The 21,598-nt window shown below is 40.3% G+C and overlaps 1 protein-coding gene across 1 annotated transcript in view; it reads left to right on the top strand.

The window, feature by feature from the left end:
• Nucleotides 1-21,552, top strand: part of LOC139741764 (uncharacterized) — a gene marked incomplete at its 3' end in the record, with an annotated part of 37,827 nt that extends 16,275 nt beyond the window's left edge. The window contains exons 2-13 of the mRNA XM_071652347.1: nt 1,270-1,468; nt 3,341-3,405; nt 5,566-7,192; nt 8,323-8,497; nt 12,980-13,231; nt 15,035-15,207; nt 16,258-16,324; nt 16,537-16,759; nt 17,441-17,568; nt 18,285-18,490; nt 19,730-19,953; nt 20,460-21,552. Coding sequence (XP_071508448.1) covers nt 3,366-3,405; nt 5,566-7,192; nt 8,323-8,497; nt 12,980-13,231; nt 15,035-15,207; nt 16,258-16,324; nt 16,537-16,759; nt 17,441-17,568; nt 18,285-18,490; nt 19,730-19,953; nt 20,460-21,552 — 4,208 coding nt within the window. The remainder of the gene's footprint in view (nt 1-1,269; nt 1,469-3,340; nt 3,406-5,565; nt 7,193-8,322; nt 8,498-12,979; nt 13,232-15,034; nt 15,208-16,257; nt 16,325-16,536; nt 16,760-17,440; nt 17,569-18,284; nt 18,491-19,729; nt 19,954-20,459) is intronic.
• Nucleotides 21,553-21,598: the final 46 nt, after the last annotated feature.

A 21,598-nucleotide genomic window follows, 5' to 3' on the forward strand; every position in this document is an offset into this window, starting at 1 on the left:
AAAGTGATGAGAGAGCTTGTAATTGGAATACAAGTAGCAAAGTGATCTGTCATCACAGGAGCTACATACAGAAACCGTTTTTTTTCATACCCTGTGCAGTGTAATTGAATGCAGATCTCATGATGTACGGTACTGTAATTGAATTCTGCGACCAGAGGAGATAGGCGGTCTGTCTGTTATCTCCCAGGCATCTTCTTTCCTGGGGAGACACCAAAGATGATATGATATGCTGACATGCTTTTAAATATCAATATCTCTACCATCCAATTGGGGTCTACTTCAGACTGAGGTACACTGTACCTCATGGAGAGATTGCATAAAAACTGCATGTCTGTAGGCTAGTGATACAACAGGATTTTATGTCTTATTTTCTCTATGTTTCGAGTCTGTATATTGTGTTGCTCTGACTTTTATTAATATGGTGAACTAAGTCTTGAATCATTTCTCTCTTCATCTTGTCTGACAAACGCTCCGTCAAACCGACTCCCTCAGTCTTGAATCATTTTCTCAAGTCTGTTGGGACCACTACAAGCAAAATTTGTTGTTACCTTCATCTTCTCACTGTCATTCTTGACATTATATGATTATTATCACTAGTGTTTATCGTTTGTTTTATTATTTTAATCATCATTATCACCATTATTATCATTATGAATATAACTATTGGAATCTTGAATCACTGAAATGCACGGATTTATGAAACTGATTTCAAACACCTCTTACACCAAACTATGAAGTTGCTAGATGACTTTTTAAACATACTGTTTAGAACATTCCCATTGTTGTTTTGCAAAGGAGTCATATGTTTTTTCAATGTCCACAGTGTGTTCTGCATTTTTATAGTGGAACCCTGTTAATTGAAGAAAATAATGATAAACAACAAGGATTTGTGATTTGGTTTTTCCCTTCACAGTGAGGATATGAAAATAAAATAACAATTGGTAGACCTACTAACACTAACAGTGAAAGCTGCATATTCCAGATGCATTGAACTAACTGCATTCTGATAGTGTTTACAATAAAAATGCATATGATGTCAGTCCTCTGTGAGTAAAGTCAAAAGTCAATATCCCACAATCAGGCAGAACAGACGTTACAGGGAGAGAAACCATGTTGTTATATTATGTAGGCCATGCAATATATCATTATTTCTGCATGCCTGTTTTCTTTTCCATCTGTCAAGCCACCAGCGGTCTGACATTTCCCCCAGGTGACAGATCTTTTCACTGCCAGCCTTCTATTTTTTTTCTCTCTCTCTGTATGCTGCAGCGTGACGCCCTGAGCCGCAAGAACAAAATTTAGCATCATGGTTGAAAGGCGGTGAGCAGCCGGCTGGTTCCATCTAATTCGCCCAGAGCCATCTGCCGCTCATCCGCTCGACAGTCCTGACGTGATGAAGGTGGGAGAATCTCTGAGAGTGACAGAATGTCTGGTGTCATCCACGGACAGATGCTCTCTTTGCCCAAAGGTGAGTTGTGGTTGATACATTGTGTGGTTTATACATTGTACTTGATATGATAGTATACAATTCATCACCTTTCTGCTTTGATCGTTTATCTCATTGTACACTGCACATGAAAATGTGCCCTCCACCAGCTTGATACAAGAGTTTCATTATTTTAAAATTATTTTAATGAACTTTAGTAAGACTTGGAAGAATGGAGATTTCAGTGTAGAATGCCAAATGTGTTGTGAATTTCACAAGACACTGAATTACACAAACTTTTCTAACTTTCATCTTTCGCTCTTTTTCCCCCAGTGGGAATAAGAAGAGGAATTTGTAAATCCCTGCTAAGCCTAGCCTTCTAAATCCCGTGGATTATAATGTTCATGCAGTAGCATCGCCAGCCGATAAAGCTTAGCGAAGCCTGATATTAATTCAAAAACTTTATCTACTCATGTCATTGAGGTGTAATAAAATGGAGTAGAAAAGGTGAATAGATTGATTGAGAGAATGTAGTGTGTTAGAATAATAGCATTCATTTATATGGGCATTGCATCTGCACAGATTTAGCCTGGAGCTTGACTAAAACAAACGTTCGACTGGATGAACATATCACATTAGACCAACACATCAGATGATATTACTTTCAGGGCTTAAGGAAGGTTTCAAATATCTGGTAAATGAAAACATTACTTGTAGCTGGAATAACAGAAAGTAAAACTCTGCAGGTACATAATTAACTTTTGACAGTCGTACATTGTACGTATGCGTAAGGCCACATCGACAGTCTATGTACGTTGACATGGAACACACATTTCTTGTCTTGGACAAATGCCATCATATCCCATATGCCTGACCGCTCAAGGGCTTTTATGGATATTTCGTTTTGACGCGTACTTTCAATGCCACATAGAGCTGTAATTCAATTCACTGATTGGTATAAACAGGCATTTAATACTCAGGAGGAATTACTTCAATCTAATAGGGTCTGTCATCTGAAACTTCAGGGTGAAAAAAAAAAATTAAATGGTAGTATTTAGTGGATTAGTTTGCCGGATAGTTTCGGCAGTGGGAAATGCAGTTGTTGGGGAAGACTGTTGAGAATTTGATTGAACCTTTAATCACATATTGGCAGTTTTGAATGATTTTATGTACGTGTAGGACAAAAAGAACATTATGAAGGATCAATGAAAACTCGCTTAAAAGGGATGGCTAGTAACTGATCAGTGGGAATGCTGGAGGATGATTGTTCCAATCGTTTTGTTTTGTGAAAATTATTTACTTCAAAATGGTCTCATATTCAAGTAATGTGCAGGATAATGTTTCTAGGTAAGCATGCCTGTACAGTGACGGGGCATTAAACTGCACATTACTTGAATATGAGACTGTTCTGAAGCAAATAATTTTCACTCAACAATAGATATATAATGTACTCTTAAATGATTCCCACAAGAATTGGAACAATCATCCCCTAGCATTCCCACTGATTCCCACTGTTCAGTTACTAGCCATCACCTTTAAGACTGTATCAATACTTTGAAAGGTAAAAGTGTATACTGTGTACAATGTATGGGTGTGAATTGTGAATGTGGTTTTAATGGCAGTAATGAAGGTCTCGGGGGGGGGGGGGGGGATCTTTCGTTTTTCCTTTTTTTTCTGTCCCTGTCTAATCTCTGGATTATGTGTCAAATGTTGTTTTCTTTCAGTGTAATCTCTGAATTAGGCAGAATCTTTGCAGAACTTTGGTCTGTGTTTAATATGTATTGCACATGTGAGAAAAAAAATCATGTACAGTATTTTTGCATATTTGTGTGTGTCTAAGTTATACAAAATATGTTCTATATGTTAGGCCTTATATGATCCGATGATGCATATTTTGTGTTGATAATTTAACAGATGTGTAAGAGATGAAAAGACAGCCATGGCTGGATCAGGAGGCTCCTATGAAGATGACTTTGAAGGTATGTTACTTCCTTGTTCCAGCATCTTGCTTTATATCACAAACTACAATGTTCATTCTTAACAGTCCCAGTTGCAAGAACAATTTTTTTTTTTTTAATATATATATTCCCAGAGATGAAATGTGATTTGCTTTCTTTTTTATGGTGTTAAATTCTGTGTTATTATTTTTACGAAGCGGTCAATCAAGATTGTGTGAGTACAGCTGTATGTGCTGTTTGAGCGACAGATTGAAATACAAGCTTTCAAAAAAAAAGTGCTTGTTAAAGTCAAAGAAGGATAACATAATTCTAATGCCCTCCCCCCCCCCCCCCCCTTTCCTCATGCTCTCCTTCAGACATAATGGTTAGTTGAAACTCTGGATGCAGAATGAGCTGGCTAATGGATGGGAAAGAATTCAATCAGCTTTTAGTATTAAAAACCTGTCTAAATTGTGCAGTTACAGAGAAAATGGAAGAATATTTCAGGTTGGAAAAAGTCAGTGGCCTTCTATAGGTCTCTCAACTGTAAAAAAGTACTGCCCTGAGTCTTTAATGGGCTTCTCTTGATAAGCTAAGAGACTTTGAATATAAATAGCAGTGACCTTCCTTGAACGTTCATTAAGAGTTCCTGTTGCCGGGCAACACATTTCTGCAAAATGCAGAGATCTGATGAGGAAGTGAGCGTGTTAGGTTGTGGTGATTGAAGCCGAGGCAAGGTTACAGGAGGAGCGAGAACTGACCAAGGAAGTAAAACCTGGATTGAATTTCAGTTGACTCTTACCAAATGCAGGCACAAGCTTATACATGGACAAGCTGTTGTGATGCAGAGAAATGCGTATAACGCAAAGTTTGTTCATAAAGCAATTCAAAATTCAAAGTCCTCTTGAATGACAAATGATTACTTGTCATTTAGACCATCAGCGTGGTTTTCAGCAAAATTTTACACTGTGTTGAATGGATTTAGACAAACTGAAATAACTTTTTTTCTTGACATAAATCAATTACTAGTGCTATTCATGTTTGAAAAAGAAGAATTTCAATGGAGCAGTAAAGAAGGTGTAAATATCATGGAACTATTGTATAGGCCTACATTTTGACCGTGATACCGTGCACCAAATTCCGCCGAAGAAAGAATACTTTTTACAAACCACAAATATTTGTAGTAGGAAGTCCCTGTAGTTCTACTTGTACATTTACACGATATGTAAGCTCAATGTCACTTCAAGAAGGAACCTGGCAGATAATCAATTTTCATCTTCGTATTCCCTTTCACTTAAAGGGGATAATCAAACATGGTTTTCCCGTTGGCAATACTTCTCAGATGCCATTCCCTTTGCATAAATTTAAACCTAATAATGCATAATTGAGTTGTTTTTTTTTACCCCTGTTGGTGATTCAAGGGGGGGGGATGTAATCTCTTAGTTATACCTGCCTCTGTGATTTTGTTTGTGGCCTCTGATCTGGAAGCAACATTGCACACAAAAATCTTAAGGACAAGATATGAATAGCTGTCAATGCACAGTGATGACATATTATATTGACATATATTTCATCATCATAGGCCATTGAACTTGTCAAGATGACAAGTAAAAATAGGAGTAGGATAATTAACAAGAATGGGATGATTAGTCATGGAGATGCAAAAAAACAGGTGGAATTTTTTTACAAATTGTGCAAAGTTGGTAATATCCAAAGAGAGGCGGGGTTGCGCCTTGAGCCCTGTTGATTGATGCTGGGGGATTAAGAACAAGGAAGGCAAATGATTAGGAAACGCGGAGGGCTTCCCTCTACCATTATGCCCACATCCATTTGGGTCACAATCAGTCTGCTGTGTGAAGTTGCTCAACACAGCCTCATGGTATTATTGCGTTATATGTTCCTGGTAGCAACATGTTTTCTGCTTAGCTGCAGATTTTTCACGAGGAAATTCAAGATACTGGTCTGATGGGCTTGATAATGTCTGCAGATTCAATGATCGCATTGTCCCTTTTTGTGATAGTGATACTAGAGGTGACATGGCAGAGTGATTTATTGCCACATTTCACCCTTTAGGCCAGACTCACCATGTATGTTTAGGTTCAGATGATACCTATCTGTACAAGTGTGTTATGTTCTAGCTTGTATGTGAAGTGCAAGTGTTTCAGCCTGCACAAAGTTTTTCTTTTATTCTTATCATCACAGAGGGTTCAAATGGCTTTTCGGATATCTCACCTCGTAGTAGCCATGGCTTAGAGGGACTCTTGGAAGGAGATGTCTTCTCACCGGAAGCTGTGAGGAGCACCTTTCTGACCAACAGTAGCCCCGGCAACAACTACGACCTTGACTTGAAGGAACAGGAGAGCGCACGGTCAGTCTCTGGGGAGGAAGAGGATGATGAGGTGACCTCGCTGACTCCCCGGAGGAAGATAGTTGGTAACGGATTCGAGAGACCGATCCATCGGCAGTCTCTGCAGGAGTTTGAGAACCTAGAGAGGCTGCTGAAGGAGCAGTCCCAGGGATCCGCAGATGGTGAGGACGTGAAAGGCAGATCCTTTCCTGGAGAAAAGGCGGGCTTCCAACAAGACTATGATGGCGACTCCAGAAATGGCAACATGAGTGATCAATCTGACGACATCTTCAAACGGGGTCACAATGAGTCATTAGAAGATGGAACAGAATTTGATGGCATGCTGAACGGGGACGCTCACCGATACGGAGATGACGACATGATGAAATACATGGAGGCAACACCTCGAGACCACCCTGATGTTGCATATCACCCGGGAGGCAGACCATATGACATCATGGATAATCTGTACGACAATGACTCCCTGGAAGGATACAACGGCGATGCTGCTGCAGAGAATCGCCCGTATCTGCCGTCGTCGCAGCAAGACGACTTCTTCAATCTGAGCCAGGAGAAGATGCCGGAGCAGCTGTCCCACCTGGAGTCCGAGGACGGATCTGACCTGTTTTCACGCAGCGGTGAAAACACCCTGAAGAAGCGTGAGAGCCTGACTGCTGTCATCCAGGCTGCAGCCTTCAACGTGGAGACATTCGGTGCAGGGGAAAGCCCCGAGGGGAGAGCCAACTCCAGCGGTGGAGACATAGAGCACTTCAAACCAATTGCTACCTCAGTCCGTCGTCCAAGCCGACCGCTAACTGCAGCTCAGCTCAAGGATAGGAAATCACCGCAACAAGTCATGTCAGATGATCAACTTTCTCTGCGTAGTAGGGAGAGCGATAGGAGAAGTGGTAGTTTGAAATCGGGTAGGACTAGATCATCTCCTGCTCCGTCGCAGCGGTCAGTATTATCAAGTAGGCGAAGTAGTCGATCAAGTGTGAAGAGTCATAATGGTCGAAGTGAGCAAAGTTTCGTAGAAAGTGCTGGGGCAGCCACTCCAAGATCGAGCACTCCGGGGGATGGTACTCTGGTGAATGGAGACTTGGAACTCAGCCCTTCCCCCGTAAAGCCCGCTGGGTCATCTCTGGGAGACATAGTTCCCAAATTACGGCTGGATGACATGACGGGTCACAGCGAAACGAGCGACGTGTCCGAGATCAGCAAACTGGACCGGACAGCCAGGTCACGGCTCATGAGCGACGAATTCGTAGACCAGCTCCAGAGGGAATACGATGAACTCCTACAGAAATACGCCCAAGCAGAAAACACCATTGACCAGCTGCGCCTGGGTGCAAAGGTCAATCTGCAATACAATGGTCCTCCAGCCGGCCAATCAGACAGGAATGCACTAGCATTGGGGAGGCATGCACATGAATTCCATTTGTCTCAAGGGCAGAGGGCTGTTCTATCCAACAATCAAGGAGGGTGAGTTTTTTAGCAATACTCCATCTCTTTGAAATTATCAGGAATAAACCAAAGTGTTTCTTCACCACTAGGATCTCCTTGTTTACAAGTGGAGATCAAATGCTTTCATATCATCCCCTCCCTATACCCATTACAATTCCTTAGAAGCAATTGTGAATTTAGCTCTACATTTTGGCATCTCACTGTGACTTTTCATTTTAAGAAACTGGTATGGTGTTGGGTTCTTCTGATACTCGCTTCCAAAGCACAAAATATCCCTGTACTTCTTGCTGCATAATGCAAACATTATTTGTGGCATAGAGATGTTGAGAGGGGAAGTTTTATGTGTTGCTTGCACACACATGCATTTTGAAAAACTTCAGTTTTAATGACATTTTAAAAGGTTTAAATAACACCACTCAAACTTCTTCATGACCTAATATGCATACTATATCATGATATTCCACAGTACAGTTTTGTAAACCTTTAATAGTAAACTTTGGGAGAAAAATTGAAGACCAAATTGGTGCACTAACGTGTTCCTACTTTATATTTAGCTGACATTATACAATGTATTTCATATCAGAATGTGTCGTTCAAATTGATTATAACTAGTGCTTGTGTCAAATAGTATCTCGTAGCATCAGTTAGAAGTTTATATATCAATTGTTAATATGAATGGATGGTTTACATGGGCTTTGCAAACCCAACATTTTCTCACCTTTTGAATTTTTCGTCAGAAGTTGGTAGGCAAGCTACCTGGTGTACCCTAAAATATTTGGAGAAAAACCTTATTGCCATGAATGGATGTGAAAACTCTGTGAATGGTTGTTTTGTTTTGTTTTGTATTGGGTTTTTCCAGTTTTTGCCATTGTACAGACTGATTCACCTCTCACGAGTGAAAATTCTACTTATGTCATGTAAATCTTTCCCCTTGGGCACACACATTAAATTTTTTTCTATTTATTTCACTGGTTACCACTGTCCACGCAGTGCACCAAAAGTTGAGTGGTGAAGGGGGGCCTCTTAACAAACGACCTGAAAGTTTATCAGATTTGATACGTTGAAATTTTGTGTGCATGTGTTTTCGGTGAAATGATGATCTATTTCCCTCCTCTTACTGTACATTTATTCAAAATCTCTGTGCGCAGACTGCAGCACACCCCTTCAGGGAGTAGAACAAACCTGGTGCATGCCACATCAAGCCTGAGCCTGGGAGGTTCCATTACGCCCACCAGGGATAATTCTGGGGGTGTGCCTCCAGGAAATCCCGCAGAGGGGAAACTTCTAGCCCTCCAGTTCCAAGCCCAGGGCCAGAGAGACAGGGTGAGTGGAAGACACCGATGATATGAAACTTTGAAGTGTTTGCATGTTCACGAGGGAATTTTGATGACTGCAATAAGTAAATATTGAGCTAAGATCAATCAGATACACCGTGTGATTGATCCTCACAATTGGAATTATAGCAAGAAGACATACAATGTTCCCTTCTTAGTGTGTTGTTAAGTTTTGGGGAAATATGATATGCAATGACACTCAACATTGGGGATGAATTGCATAGACTTTGTATTGATGTGTCATGTGACAGTGGTAAAATTTCTCCACATTGAGTTTTGAAGTGTGCAGTGTGCATTGTCTGGAGCGAGGTCTTGTAGTATTTCCATGTGTTGTTCTGGTTGTTTTGTCACAAATTGCCTCAAGATAAACTGCCCTGTGACTCACACAAAAGATACACCTGTGCATCAGGTGGCTATGAGGACAACAGGTGCATTCCCTTTATGGAGAACTGTAAATTGCTTTGTAATGTAAATACCCACAGTCTGGCATTTCTGGCATGTGATGTTAAATCATTGTTTTCTGGTGCACTACAATCCGTTTGTGATATTGACTTTGTTGGAATGTATTTACATGGAGATGATTAGTGTATCAAAGGAAGATCTTAATTTGGACAAGGGTGACCTTAACTTTAAAACTTGTTTGTAGATGATGTTTCTTCAAACCAATTTGCCAGTCGAAGCTGGGTGTGAGGTACAGACATTCAAACTGTCATGCCATATCAATGTATTCCATGATAAAACTATCCAGAGGTGCTTGTGATAAAACAGACAAATCTGTTGACAATGTATATGATTACTGTGATTTTTCATGGCCACACAACATTCATTTTATGTTGTATATCTTGGGATGACGAGGTTTGGAGCTGAAAAGAAAGGAATTGTAGAGTGAAGTTTTTGACAAAAATAATTCATTTCATATTCATATTCATATTCATATTCATATATTGGAATTGGAGGTGACTGTGTGTGGTACCTGGTGGTCACCAACTCGAACTCAATCCAACTCTAGACTCTTTTGTGTTTGAATAGCAGTCTTGCTTTCTTCTATTTTATAATTCCGTAGAGGCTGTACAACTTACAAAGTTGTATTTCAACGTCACACTGCCCTTTTTGTCATTTGTCAGAACTTTGTTGTTAGGCACATCACCATGATACTTGAAAATAGACATGCCACACCTCTGGGTACCAGCACAATTTTCAATTTTGGTATTGGGTAACTCTTCAAAGGACTCTGCATCTAGCTGTGTATCCAGTTGAAGAGCAGCGTATATAATATTATTTCATGGTACATACTGCAGGCTGCTCAGAATACATCTTATTTGTTGTGAATCTGCCATTAAAGAGGAATTTCAGTCCAGTTATGAGTTAGTCTAATAAAAAAGAGTAAAATATTGTGAGTACTAGAGTGAAAATTTGATCAAAATAGGATAAGAATTAGGGAAGTTACATTGTACAAGTATGAAATAGTGAAGTTTGTGAAATAGTGAACTGTTCTAGTACAGTTGATATGAATATGTAAATGAGTGAGCTGATGATGTCATCACCTCACAATTTTCCATTGATCGTGTACAAAACAGGCCAAAAAATTCAATGTTTATGTTATCAAAGTGTAAAACATAATGTCATTCTAAAAAATTCAATGTTTATTTTATCAAAGTGTAAAACATTTAATGTCATTCTAAAAAATTCAATGTTTATGTTATCAAAGTGTAAAACATAATGTAATTCCTGGTTGAATAACTCAGAATAATGACCAGTGAGATGTATCAGGATTTGAGACTGGGGCATTATTGCATTTGAATGCAAAACTAAAAATTTCAAAATTTTATACAGAACATAAGTATATCGTCGCTGGGGTGACAAAACCTCGTATCTCAAAAATGTCAAATGTTCAGGAGAGTGAAAAAACATGGCGGCCAAAGCACTATAGGGCTCACACCCGTAAATACAAGGGACTGTCCCAGACCCCTTCACAAATTCGTACCAAAGATACCAAAATAAATGAAGAAAAAAATTAATCAAAAATCAATGATGTAGTTTGGCAAAAAACTGAATAGCTGTAGATATTGAGTATGAATTCCTCTACAAATTGCATTTCTGGTGGAATTTGAGGGGACTATATTTCATTGGGTACGTGTACGGAAAATGGGTGATTTTTTGAGTGACAAGAACTCTTAGTCTGGCTTTGCGGACCCCTGGACAGAATTTGAACTGAATTATCCACCCTGAGAATTTGAAGGATGAAAGGGTATATCTAACTTATCCAGGGTAGTGAAGCTGAAACACTTCATTTCTCCCAGCTATTTTACAGAATTTTTTGAAATTTGATTTTTAACACACATCCCTATGGGGAAATATTTATGGGTGTGAGCCCTATAGAGGATGCATGCAATGCACACAAGTCTATGGGAAGTATTCATCCCATTCAAACTCTGCTGGTTTATGTTGATCTACTGTGTCGGATCTCTTCCTCCCTCCCCATTCCCCTTCCTATCCCCCCCCCCCCCCCTTACCTCTCTCCTCTACCCCCCCCCCCCCCCCCCCCCCCCAATTCTGTTTGGCTACAATTTGTTTTCTTATTATGTTGTTGTGGTATAGATAGATCTTTGTACATAGCAGTCATCAGTACCACACAACTTTGAATGACTGTGTTATTTTAATGTATTTTTTTTTGTTTGGCTACCACTGAAACAGGTCAAAATTCATAAAGTTAGTCTGTTTGACAAAACAAAGTCTTTTCAAGTATTTTGTAGGCAATAATGTGATGATGACACCCCCATAATCAAAGATTACTGCCTGCATCTAGGTATTCATCTTATGAAGAACTGATCAACACTACATTTTTTTTTTTTTTAAAACCTCAAAGGGCATGAGATTCAAAAGTGTCCCTTTGAGAAGCTTTATAACCCTTGAATGTGTAATTTCCCATATGATGTATGTGCAAATATCATCAAAAACACATTTATGATGTTTAAAAGTCAAATGAGAAATATGACCTCCACTATAGGGCTCACACCCGTAAATACAATGGACTGTCCCAGACCCCTTCAGGAATTCGTACCAAAGATACCAAAATAAATGAAGAAAAAAATTAATCAAAAATCAATGATGTAGTTTGGCAAAAAACTGAATAGCTGTAGATATTGAGTATGAATTCCTCTACAAATTGTATTTTGGTTGGAAGATGAAAGCTTTTCTGGTGGAATTTGAGGGGACTATATTTCATTGGGTACGTGTACGGAAAATGGGTGATTTTTTGAGTGACAAGAACTCGTAGTCTGGCTTTGCGGACCCCTGGACAGAATTTGAACTGAATTATCCACCCTGAGAATTTGAAGGATGAAAGAGTATATCTAACTTATCCAGGTTAGTGAAGCTGAAACACTTCATTTCTCCCAGCTATTTTACAGAATTTTTTTGAAATTTGATTTTTAACACACATCCCTATGGGGAAATATTTATGGGCGTGAGCCCTATAGTGAATGGGAAGGCCTTCTCTTTGACATGTCATGGTGGCTTCATTTTTGGAGTAAGACAGTTGGGATTTGGCCAGGACATCACTTGACCCATTATTTGACCATTAAGCTAAAAAAAAAAAAATGACATTTTTGAGATACGAGGTCTTGTCACCCCAGCGACGATATAGTATGGCAAGTTGTGAGGGGATGACATCATCGCACCACTATTTGCATTTTCATATTGTCTGTTCAAGAACTGTTTTTTTTGCAAAATTTCAAAATGTCATAACTTGCTTATTTTTCATCTGATTTTGATAAAATTTTCCTTGGTTTGCCAAGAAAATTTAATTTTTGTCTTTTCAGACTAACTTTTAAACTGCACTGAAATTTTCCTAATAAAGGGACGGTATAGTTTTGGTTGGGATGGGGGTTCAGAATTTAACTTTTTTGGAGATGATTAGAAACCACTTATGAAAAATATCAAAGAGCATACAATTCTAAGAGGAAGTGAAAGTTTGTGATTTGATAAAAATTGGTTTTTAAATGGCTGACATATCTAAAAAGAAAGTGGTCCTGATAAAAAATGGGTCCCACCTTTTATAAGAACCACTTTGTTTTGCTTTGTTATTCGATATCTCAGCCATTTCAAAACCAATTTTTATCAAATAAATGTTTGAATCCTCTTAGAATTGTATTCTCTCTAATACTTTAACCATAAAAAGACAGGGGAGAGGGGGCATCATGCCCCCTCCCCTTTTCTGGAAATTTTGTGGTAACTTCCAGAATTGAAGTTAAGGATCAGCGTCTGAGCTTAACTTTTATTGTTCCTCATCCCAATCCTCATGAATTCTGAAACTCTGTTCCCAGTATAACCAGTTAACAGTTGTTTTCTTTTTAGTCATTATTTAAGTTTTATTTTCCAAATATATATCATAAAATTACAATTTGTAATTGTTAAAAAATGTAAGAGTCTGAAAATCATTCGGAGGTCTCCTTTAACTAATGTATCCCAGGTGGACTCCTTTGAGATTCTGCTGCGAGAGAACCACCTCCCTCTATCAGACCAACAGAGGGGGCTAGAGGGACTGAAGAGTGGCCAATCACAGCTTGAGTCCAACTACATGCAAGCCAAGGAGGAGCACAGCACCAAGGTCAGACTGGAGGGGCTGGGAGGGCAGCAGGCGACCTTTGACCCCGAGAGGTCGCTGGAAGGTCAAATCTTCCAGCTAGGAATGCGACTGGATGATATCCAGGAGGCAGTGGAGGTATGTGAATTGGCATTTTATTTGTAGCATGGCGTGAAGAGAGAAAAAGAGAGGTAGTGAAAGTTATATGTGACCCGCTACAACAAAAGGATTCTAAAGTCGCTGACGGCTGAGCCGAGAAATTCGAGTTTGAAGTTTCATCATCAAAATTGGTCAAAACAACCGGTTTTCTGTTTTTGGCAGAATTTTGTAGTCTAATGTTTTGTCTATCATCTGCCAAAATTTCGAAGCTAAATGATCAAAGGAAAGGCAAGAAATCGGCATTTTTCTTGGCCATGATTTTCCGACTTTCAACGTAACAGAAACGTGTCCGAAGATCTGGATTTAGCGCCGCAGCTAGACTCCACCCCTAGCAACGAGGGAGTGATCTTATTGGTCAGTGTGTGGCATCCTGATTACTGATTGGTTGTGCGTAGACCGCTGGCGCTAAGCTTGAATGAACATTGCAGAGGTCGCTAGGAGCATGCCATCTATTGTCAAGCGGCATAAACTGTCTCGCCTCCCCTTAATCATGATAGTGTTGGAAGGAAAACTTTGAAGGCGTTTTTCTCGAAACTCTGATTTCCTTTACCACTTGACATGCGCTAATAGAATCGTCAATATCTCCACAACCAAGTACTTTTATGAGTTGTGCTATATATGACATTAAAGTAGAAGAGTAAGGGAATAATGTCATGCCATTTTCAAGAAATTTTCCTCCTCCGACTTTCGGATCCTTTTGTTGTAGTGGGTCACATATTGTTTCACAAAACTTCCAAATCATCAAAAGCACAGTGGCTCACGCACCAAAATATCAAGTATCTTGAGAACAGTGGTCTGCAGAGGAAGACTAATGCTAACCAAGTATCCACTCTTCTCAGGGAACATACACTGTACACTCCTGTTTTTAAGCTGTCATTTGAGGCCCCATTTTGTAAATGAAAAAGATGTTGAATAGCAAGTCTTGCTAAAAATAAAATACCTGTCCATAGCAACTTCCCCCAGCAACAGCCAATCAGGAAGCTGGATTCTTGTCGCTTCCATGACATTTTCCATCCCAGCAAGAGTTGCTATCATAGCAATTATTTATGAAATGGGGCCCTGATGGGGTACCCTGGTGTGACCTGTGGTATGGTAATTGTGCTATCCATCTCATATTTTTCTTCCCTTGTGGCATGTGCTAGTCTAATACAACCAGACTCCACTCTTAGCAATCACTGACTCTTCCTGAACTCAAAGACAACATGACTCAATACAAGTTTGGATTCCCATAAATAGACAAAATCATACAGTGTAGAATAGATACAAAGATACAAACAGCATTGATCATTTGTTGTAATGCTATTTCCTTTTTCCTTTGATTATGTGTTGCCTTGTGGAAATTTGTGTTCCCCTGTTTACAGCTCGCCCTTTTATTTACCATTCATGGACTTTTTGTTCTAATTCAGTCTTTTAACTTTGAAATGAAGTAGAAATTCTGCTTGATGCTGTGTTCCATACCTCTTCATTGTGTGCTTTGACAGTTTGTACTTATGAGAGCTATAATGCAAATTATACAGAAAAAGTAGCTTTAGTTTTTACAGTATTTTTCCCTTTTTTTCATTTTGATGATTTCTCTTTTACTTTTTTTAGCAACATTTCCAACAATAAAATAACATTGTATGTGTGTGTACTTGTGCATGTGAGTGTGTGACTGCTATTGCTTTGTGCGCTTTAGTCAAACTTTAACACATCATTCATGCCTGATCCTTGCTATTGAGAGTTATCGTGAACACTGCTAATGATGTTTTTCAATCTCTCTTTCTGTGTATTTGCTATCATCAGGGGAACTTGCGAAACAACCCTCCTGAGCCACCAACCCCCTCACGGAGGACCCCTGATGTTGCCATGACAACAAATGATGCTGCTCCCCATAAAGGCAGTGATGTGGAGAGACAGGCTGAACCCTCAGGAGTGCAATCGTTACCGGAGGAAGACTACTCCCTGCTTTTAGACAAGTTAGTTGCCTTCAGTTACATTTTTAATGGTCCTCAAAAATGTCATGTGCAAGCAATCATGGACATAAAGGAGCAAATAAGAGAGAGAGAGAGAGAGAATGAGAGAGGAAAAAAAGGGTCCTTATAGTCAGCTAAAAAACATAATACCTAACTTTACCTGATACTGTAAAACCACAAAAATTTGTGGCGTGAAATTTTCATGAATTGGCGAGGGACATTCAATGCATTGTGTACACAAAACCTTCGTGTGCATTTAACTTTTGCAAATCTTGGCACAAGTATAAACAGTTCATTTACATGGCTTGTATAACTTTTGTGTCTGTGTGTGTTTTTATCATCAACCTTTAATTTCTAATTCTAATGTGTAAAAAAAGAAGTGCACAGGAATGAAATATTTCTGTTGATTTTGTCCAAATTTTGCAAAGATTTTGTTATGGTGTACAGAATTACTAGTTTAGCTGCTTCAGTCCATGAATTGTTTGAATGGAAATTAATGAATACCTCTGGAAAAAGAAAAGTTTGGTGGATGTGTTTGTGTATGTGAGTGGATGGGTGCGTTCGAGCGCTGTAAAGCGAACCAAAGCGAACCGAACCAAAGCGAACCGAACCAAAGCGTATCGTACCGAACTGTGCCAGTTTTGGAGCGTTTGAGTGCTCTGTGGAGAAAGCGTACCTCACGAGTTATTTTTCGAAAAGGTCACGCTTGTCTGTAGCAAGAATGTCATTCACCTGGCGCTTGAACTACTCACAGCTGTCCCGAACAAAGAGAATGATGTCTTTCCATTGTGACGTATGAGCATGATACGCGCATGTTTTACAACGAACTTTTAGTACGCTTTGGTACGCTTTTGGAGCACATCGGGAAGTGGTCCACTTTTGGCTCGGTACAGTACGGTACGGTACACTTTAGGAGCGTTCGAGCGCTCCTCTGGCGCGGGTACGGTACAGTACAGTTCGCTTTAGGAGAGCGCTCGAATGCACCCTAATTTTATGCAAAGTTTTTCAAGTTACAAAATAATTGATTCATGATGTCCTCCTTTTTTCATGTAGATATGAGGCTCTGAAGCAGTTGCCACCGCATCCAGAAAGAGACAGAGAAATTCAAGAGCTTGTGAAGGTAATAATATTTGTTTCAAGACACTGCTGATGTATTAATCGTTATCATGATTATTATTATTGTTTTTGCTTCTAATGATGACTCTATGCAAACTTTGATGTAATTTCCCCACTAGAATTGCACTGCTTGTTGACTCTTTCCTCAGTGTGTACAAATTTTAAATGTTAAAACTGATATTATGATTCAGTTTATGTGCAAATGGTCTTTTACAGAGTCTTCAAAACATACCAAACTTTGCTGTCGATGGAGATCACGTCAATGAACCTCCTGCAACAAATGGTGCTGGTTTCTATGGCAACCAAGCTAACAACGATGCAGATGAGGAGATTGCCCTGGACGAGGCAGTCGACGACCACGATGGTGATGTCGATGGATCCTCGACGCATTCCTCGCCGTTTCGAGAAACAACCTCACCTGACGTCTTCAGACCAAGAGGTAAATAAATTTTTCAGTCATACAGAGAATAGAATTGACATCAAGATATCAAAATTTCATTGTCTTATAACTTCTGTAAAATTATGAAGAATATCTCTAGTTAAGGACGAGGTAGAATCAATTACAGGAGACCGTGTAATGGTGATTTCTCCTCCGTGATTACAGATCCTTCAAAGTATACAGGTATCCAACCTCTATTGTTTTGTGTGTCTTTCCTTATTCAGACCCAAGTATTCATATGTGTTTCGAGTATTCCATCTTTATTTTTTTTTTTCAAGGAAGGAGGAGCTCTATTCAACCTTGTATTTCTGTTTTTGTGGACACCTGCTAATGCTTAGGAGATGAATGAAAAGAGCTATTTTCTGCAATATTTTATTTAGATTTTTATTTAGATTTTTAATTAGATCTCTGTGTTGGTAGGTAAGCAGTGGTCTCAGGATCATTCACAAAGGTTTTATTGATCTACACACTGGTCATCCCTTTAGTTCTGAGAGGGTTGCCTGGAAAACTGTTTCAAAATACTTCGCTACATACACTGATGTGACTTACATTACTACTGTAGATCAAATTTTCATCTCGTCTGCTCACTTTGTGCAACAGAAATTGACATGTCATCAGCATAGTAGAAGTGTTTTTGTTGATGGTTTGTTGTAATCCTTGTCTCTGTTACTTTGCCTACAGGGAGTGGCCACCATGTCCTTCCGAAATGGCAGCCACCGGAAGACGGCAGCGTCTCATCCATGGGGTCACCAGACGTCGACCCCCCATCCTCAGCGGGGACAAGCAGGAAGAAAGGCCTTACAGGAAAGGTGAGTGAGTGGCTGGGAAGGAAAGTACAGTGACTCCACATCTTTCAAAGTATAAATTGCAGTGATTGGTTTTGGAAAAAATTAGATAAGATGAAATAAACAAACAAATAAATAAGTAAATGAAAAAAAGAAGTAGAAGAATTAATTGTGTGCGCAAACAGATTAACTGTATTATTTTTTCTAAGACTTCATATTTTATACTGTCTGTTAGATCTCTCAGCAAAGTCAGTACAATGTTAGATCTAGAGAAGGAAAGTGCATGCCCTAAAGGTGTGGATTTGGAAAATGTTCCTCATGCAGTCATCATAATTTTCACCATATCTTCACTACCTGAAATCTAAAAGCTGGCACCAGAAACAAATCTACTCCTGTTATTCATGCTTGTACAAGCACCACAGCCAACCAGTCACACACACAGGCATTTTGAACTGAAAAATATTTACTAAAACATTGTCATTCTGGGCTTCCTCTTTTGTATATATGGTTTCCATAGTCGAATCCAGCTAAAAATCTCTGTCAATTTTTGATTTTATAAGATGTACATATACATGATGCTCATTGTCATGCAACGTATCCATGTATCTCATTCACAATTTAATGGAAGAGTTAGGATTACAAATAACAACCCCACCCCCACGAAAAACAAAACAAAACGAAAACAAACAAACAAATAGGTGGTGTAAGTGTGTACAAACATCAAATCCAACATTTCATAGGCCAGCAGCAAGCAAGCCCAACCCTCCGGTCACCGATCGTCCAACCCAAGGGGTGATGCAGGTGATGGGAGGAGACCTAAGGGCGTGAAGAGCACCCTCGCACCAGCAGAACCAGAAGGTGATAGCGGGTTCATGGGGTCAGAGAGCAGCCGGCAATCGCTGCAGACAAGAGGGTCTGACACGCGACCAAAGAACCGGGCCCAGAGGTGAGTGAAACAAAATATACTGTTGACCTGAGCTACCAACTACCATGTACTGTATACACTGAATATTTTGCGAGTTTTCTATTTGAGCAAATTTAGCAGGCCAGGGGCCGTATTCTGAGAGCTAATTAAGTGTCTGATTAGCACTTAATTTCCGAATTGGTATTCTGAGAGCATGATTAAGTAGGGGGTATATTAACTACCATAGCAACAAGCGTTTTGGCGGGAAGGACCTACGCGTTTACGCGTATCAATGTGCGTGCACCTCTGAGAGGACTTAATCACAGAGTTAATTACGAATCGGTATTCTGAGGGTGTAATTAAGTATGAAAGTTAATGGAAAACTTAATTATACCAAAGAGTGTCATTAACTACTCCGATATCACGCATTACATCGTGTTTTCTCGGCCGCAACGATGCTTACCGTCTTCGATAACCGAGGAGCGGTTGAATCTTGTTATCATGGTATCCGTAGAATTCAGAGAAAAAAAGAAATATAGTCGATCTTCGGGGAATTTTGTCATTTTATGTGAGCAAAGAGGTTGAGATCTTCGCGTGCGTAGGTGAGGGGTTGTAATCAAATACCGGAGTGTGCGCACGGAGCTCTTGGGTTGTAATTACAGGGGGCGTGCAGGAGCGCGCATTGAGGGCATATTTGCGCGTGTAATCATCATTTTGGCTTCTAACAATGCGTCTGATTGGATGGAATAACAATTAGATGGGAGGGACCTAAGATAATTACAGGGGACTTAATCATACCTTAATTACGTCCTCAGAATACCGATTTTGCCCATGATTAAGGGCCTATTAACTTCACGACTTAATCACGAAGTTAATTACAGACTTAATTACGACCTCAGAATACCACCCCAGGTGCTATTCACAAAATCAAAGACACGTGAATATAGTGACTCTGATCCCAACATGAATGTGACATACACATATACATTTCTGTGTTCAGTACAGGACTCCACGATCGCAAATTTAACCACTCACAAAATTGTCGGGAAGTCTCAATTCGAGAAAATTTAGACTTGCTGAATATATGGCGTGTACAGTAGTTTGCTTTACGTCAATATATGTTGTACAAAATATATTAATCTGTATCAAAGATAAGGAATATATGCTTTTGAATTGGAATATATGGTTTTTGAAATTTGAATGTATCATGCATTTTTTATTTGCACATTGTGGATTCCTGTTTCATGTGTTTGTTTATTTGTTTGTTTGTTTGTTTGACAGGTTACCACCTCATTCTGAAGACATTAAAACTGCACCAGCCAGATCAAGTAGATTGCCAGTCAAACAACAGAGGAGGGAGACCCAACCACCCCCAAGGAAGAATGAACCTGTCCCACTGAGGCAACAAGCAGTGCCAGAGGAGGAAGATTCCATTTACTCTGGAGGGAGCAGAATGGCAAGGGACAGGCAGTCCAGGGCCATTCCCACAGACTACCAGAGAAAAGGTGAGCCTGTGTTTGTTTGTTTTTCTTGTCTGTCATACATAGATTCATCAAAGATGGCATGCTTGTAGTAGCTAAAGTGAAATACGAAGAGAAGATGAATTTGTCATTTTTGCAAGAATTTGATTTGAAATAGAGCATATTGTCCCCAGATCATGTAAATTGTACATATGTTTAGTTAACTAAAATCTTACCTTAACAATAACATTCATCATTGCTGCCTGCTGTTATGTTACATATTGATTGTGCAGATGAACAAACTTCAACTGATCCAAATGATAAAGAAAATTGTTGAGAATTTATTTTCATTGCTTATAAAGATAGCCATCAATAAAACTCACAGAGATAACCAAAAACTAATTTCTTCTGGCATGGAAACTAGATATATTGTAAATTTTCTTTAAGGTGTAGCCTTCTTGTGCTTCTTGGGTTGAATAAGGATCTCGCTGTCTCTGCCTGAACCAGACATTCTTTCATACAAATCTACTCTTTGTGGTTTGCCTCAGCAGATACGAGACCAGCAGTGACCAAACCACACCCAGCCCCATCACACCGTGATGCTATAGAGCAGAGGAGCAGAACCCCCGCAGCTAGAACACAGCCCACTAGACGCAACTCTCCAAATTCAAGCCTTCCACTTAGCAATCAGTATTTAAGCAGGACTTCCAGTGAACCGTACAATGGGACAGCGATGCCAAAGAGAGCAAGTGATCAAAGAAGCGAGGCTCCATCGAGGAGCGGCAGGTATGATAGGCGGCCGAACTTACCACCGAGTCAGCCGGAATTCGATCGGCGCTCCGATGTGACGAGGAGCAGTGTGAGAAGCGAGGCGCTGAGGGCGTTACAAGATGAGGTTAACCAGTTGAAGGCCAAAGTGGCTGACGCAAGGCACAATCCAGTACCACCCACCATCCCTGAGGAGGCAAGCCACCGCCACAGGGAGGCGAGGCGTAACTATGGCGACGATGCCGATGATGCAGCATCCACGAGAAGCTCCAAGAGTGAGATGCTGCGCACGCTGCAGGAGGAAATAGCTGATCTCAAGGAGCAGCTTGATAACAATGACAGAACCTCTCATGGTGCCGGGGTGCCACAGTATGCAACCTCCACACCCCTCAGGGACACCCTCCGTGATGTGCTTCTGGAGCGATATATTCCTAGGAGAGATGAATCAATTGGTGCTTCACCGATTCGGGCAACCTCTCAGCGGTATCGCTCACCCTTAAAGAGAGACTATTTGTCAAGCATTAGGTCACCCCAATTGTCCCACCAAGCAAAGCAAAGTTATTCAAGAACCAGAGGTGCTAACCTGTTGAGGACAAGTCCTCCACCTGTTTTTTCTAGTGAGCAGCATTACCATACCGCCGCTGAACCGTCACCGATGTATGCCACCAGGACATCTCCCTGCCCGATGTGTGGAGGGTCAGGCATTCACTCACACGAGGATTTCCAGTACCATCCGCAACCGTCAAATTTCAGCCCGGCACCTCCCCAGGTAAATCCAGGAGTGCATGGGTCACCAGCCGTGCAACCAACATACCAGTACCCCCAGCCATCTACCTTTGTCCCCCAATCTTATCCTGCAGCTGCACCGCAAAATGTGTCAGTGGCACCGCCTCATTTATCATCAACACCTCTCGTGCATGGA

The sequence above is a fragment of the Diadema antillarum genome, unplaced genomic scaffold (assembly GCF_040938485.1).
Source record: "Diadema antillarum isolate AM-2024a unplaced genomic scaffold, OU_Dant_1.0 seq00000952_RagTag, whole genome shotgun sequence".
NCBI lineage: Eukaryota > Metazoa > Echinodermata > Echinoidea > Diadematoida > Diadematidae > Diadema > Diadema antillarum.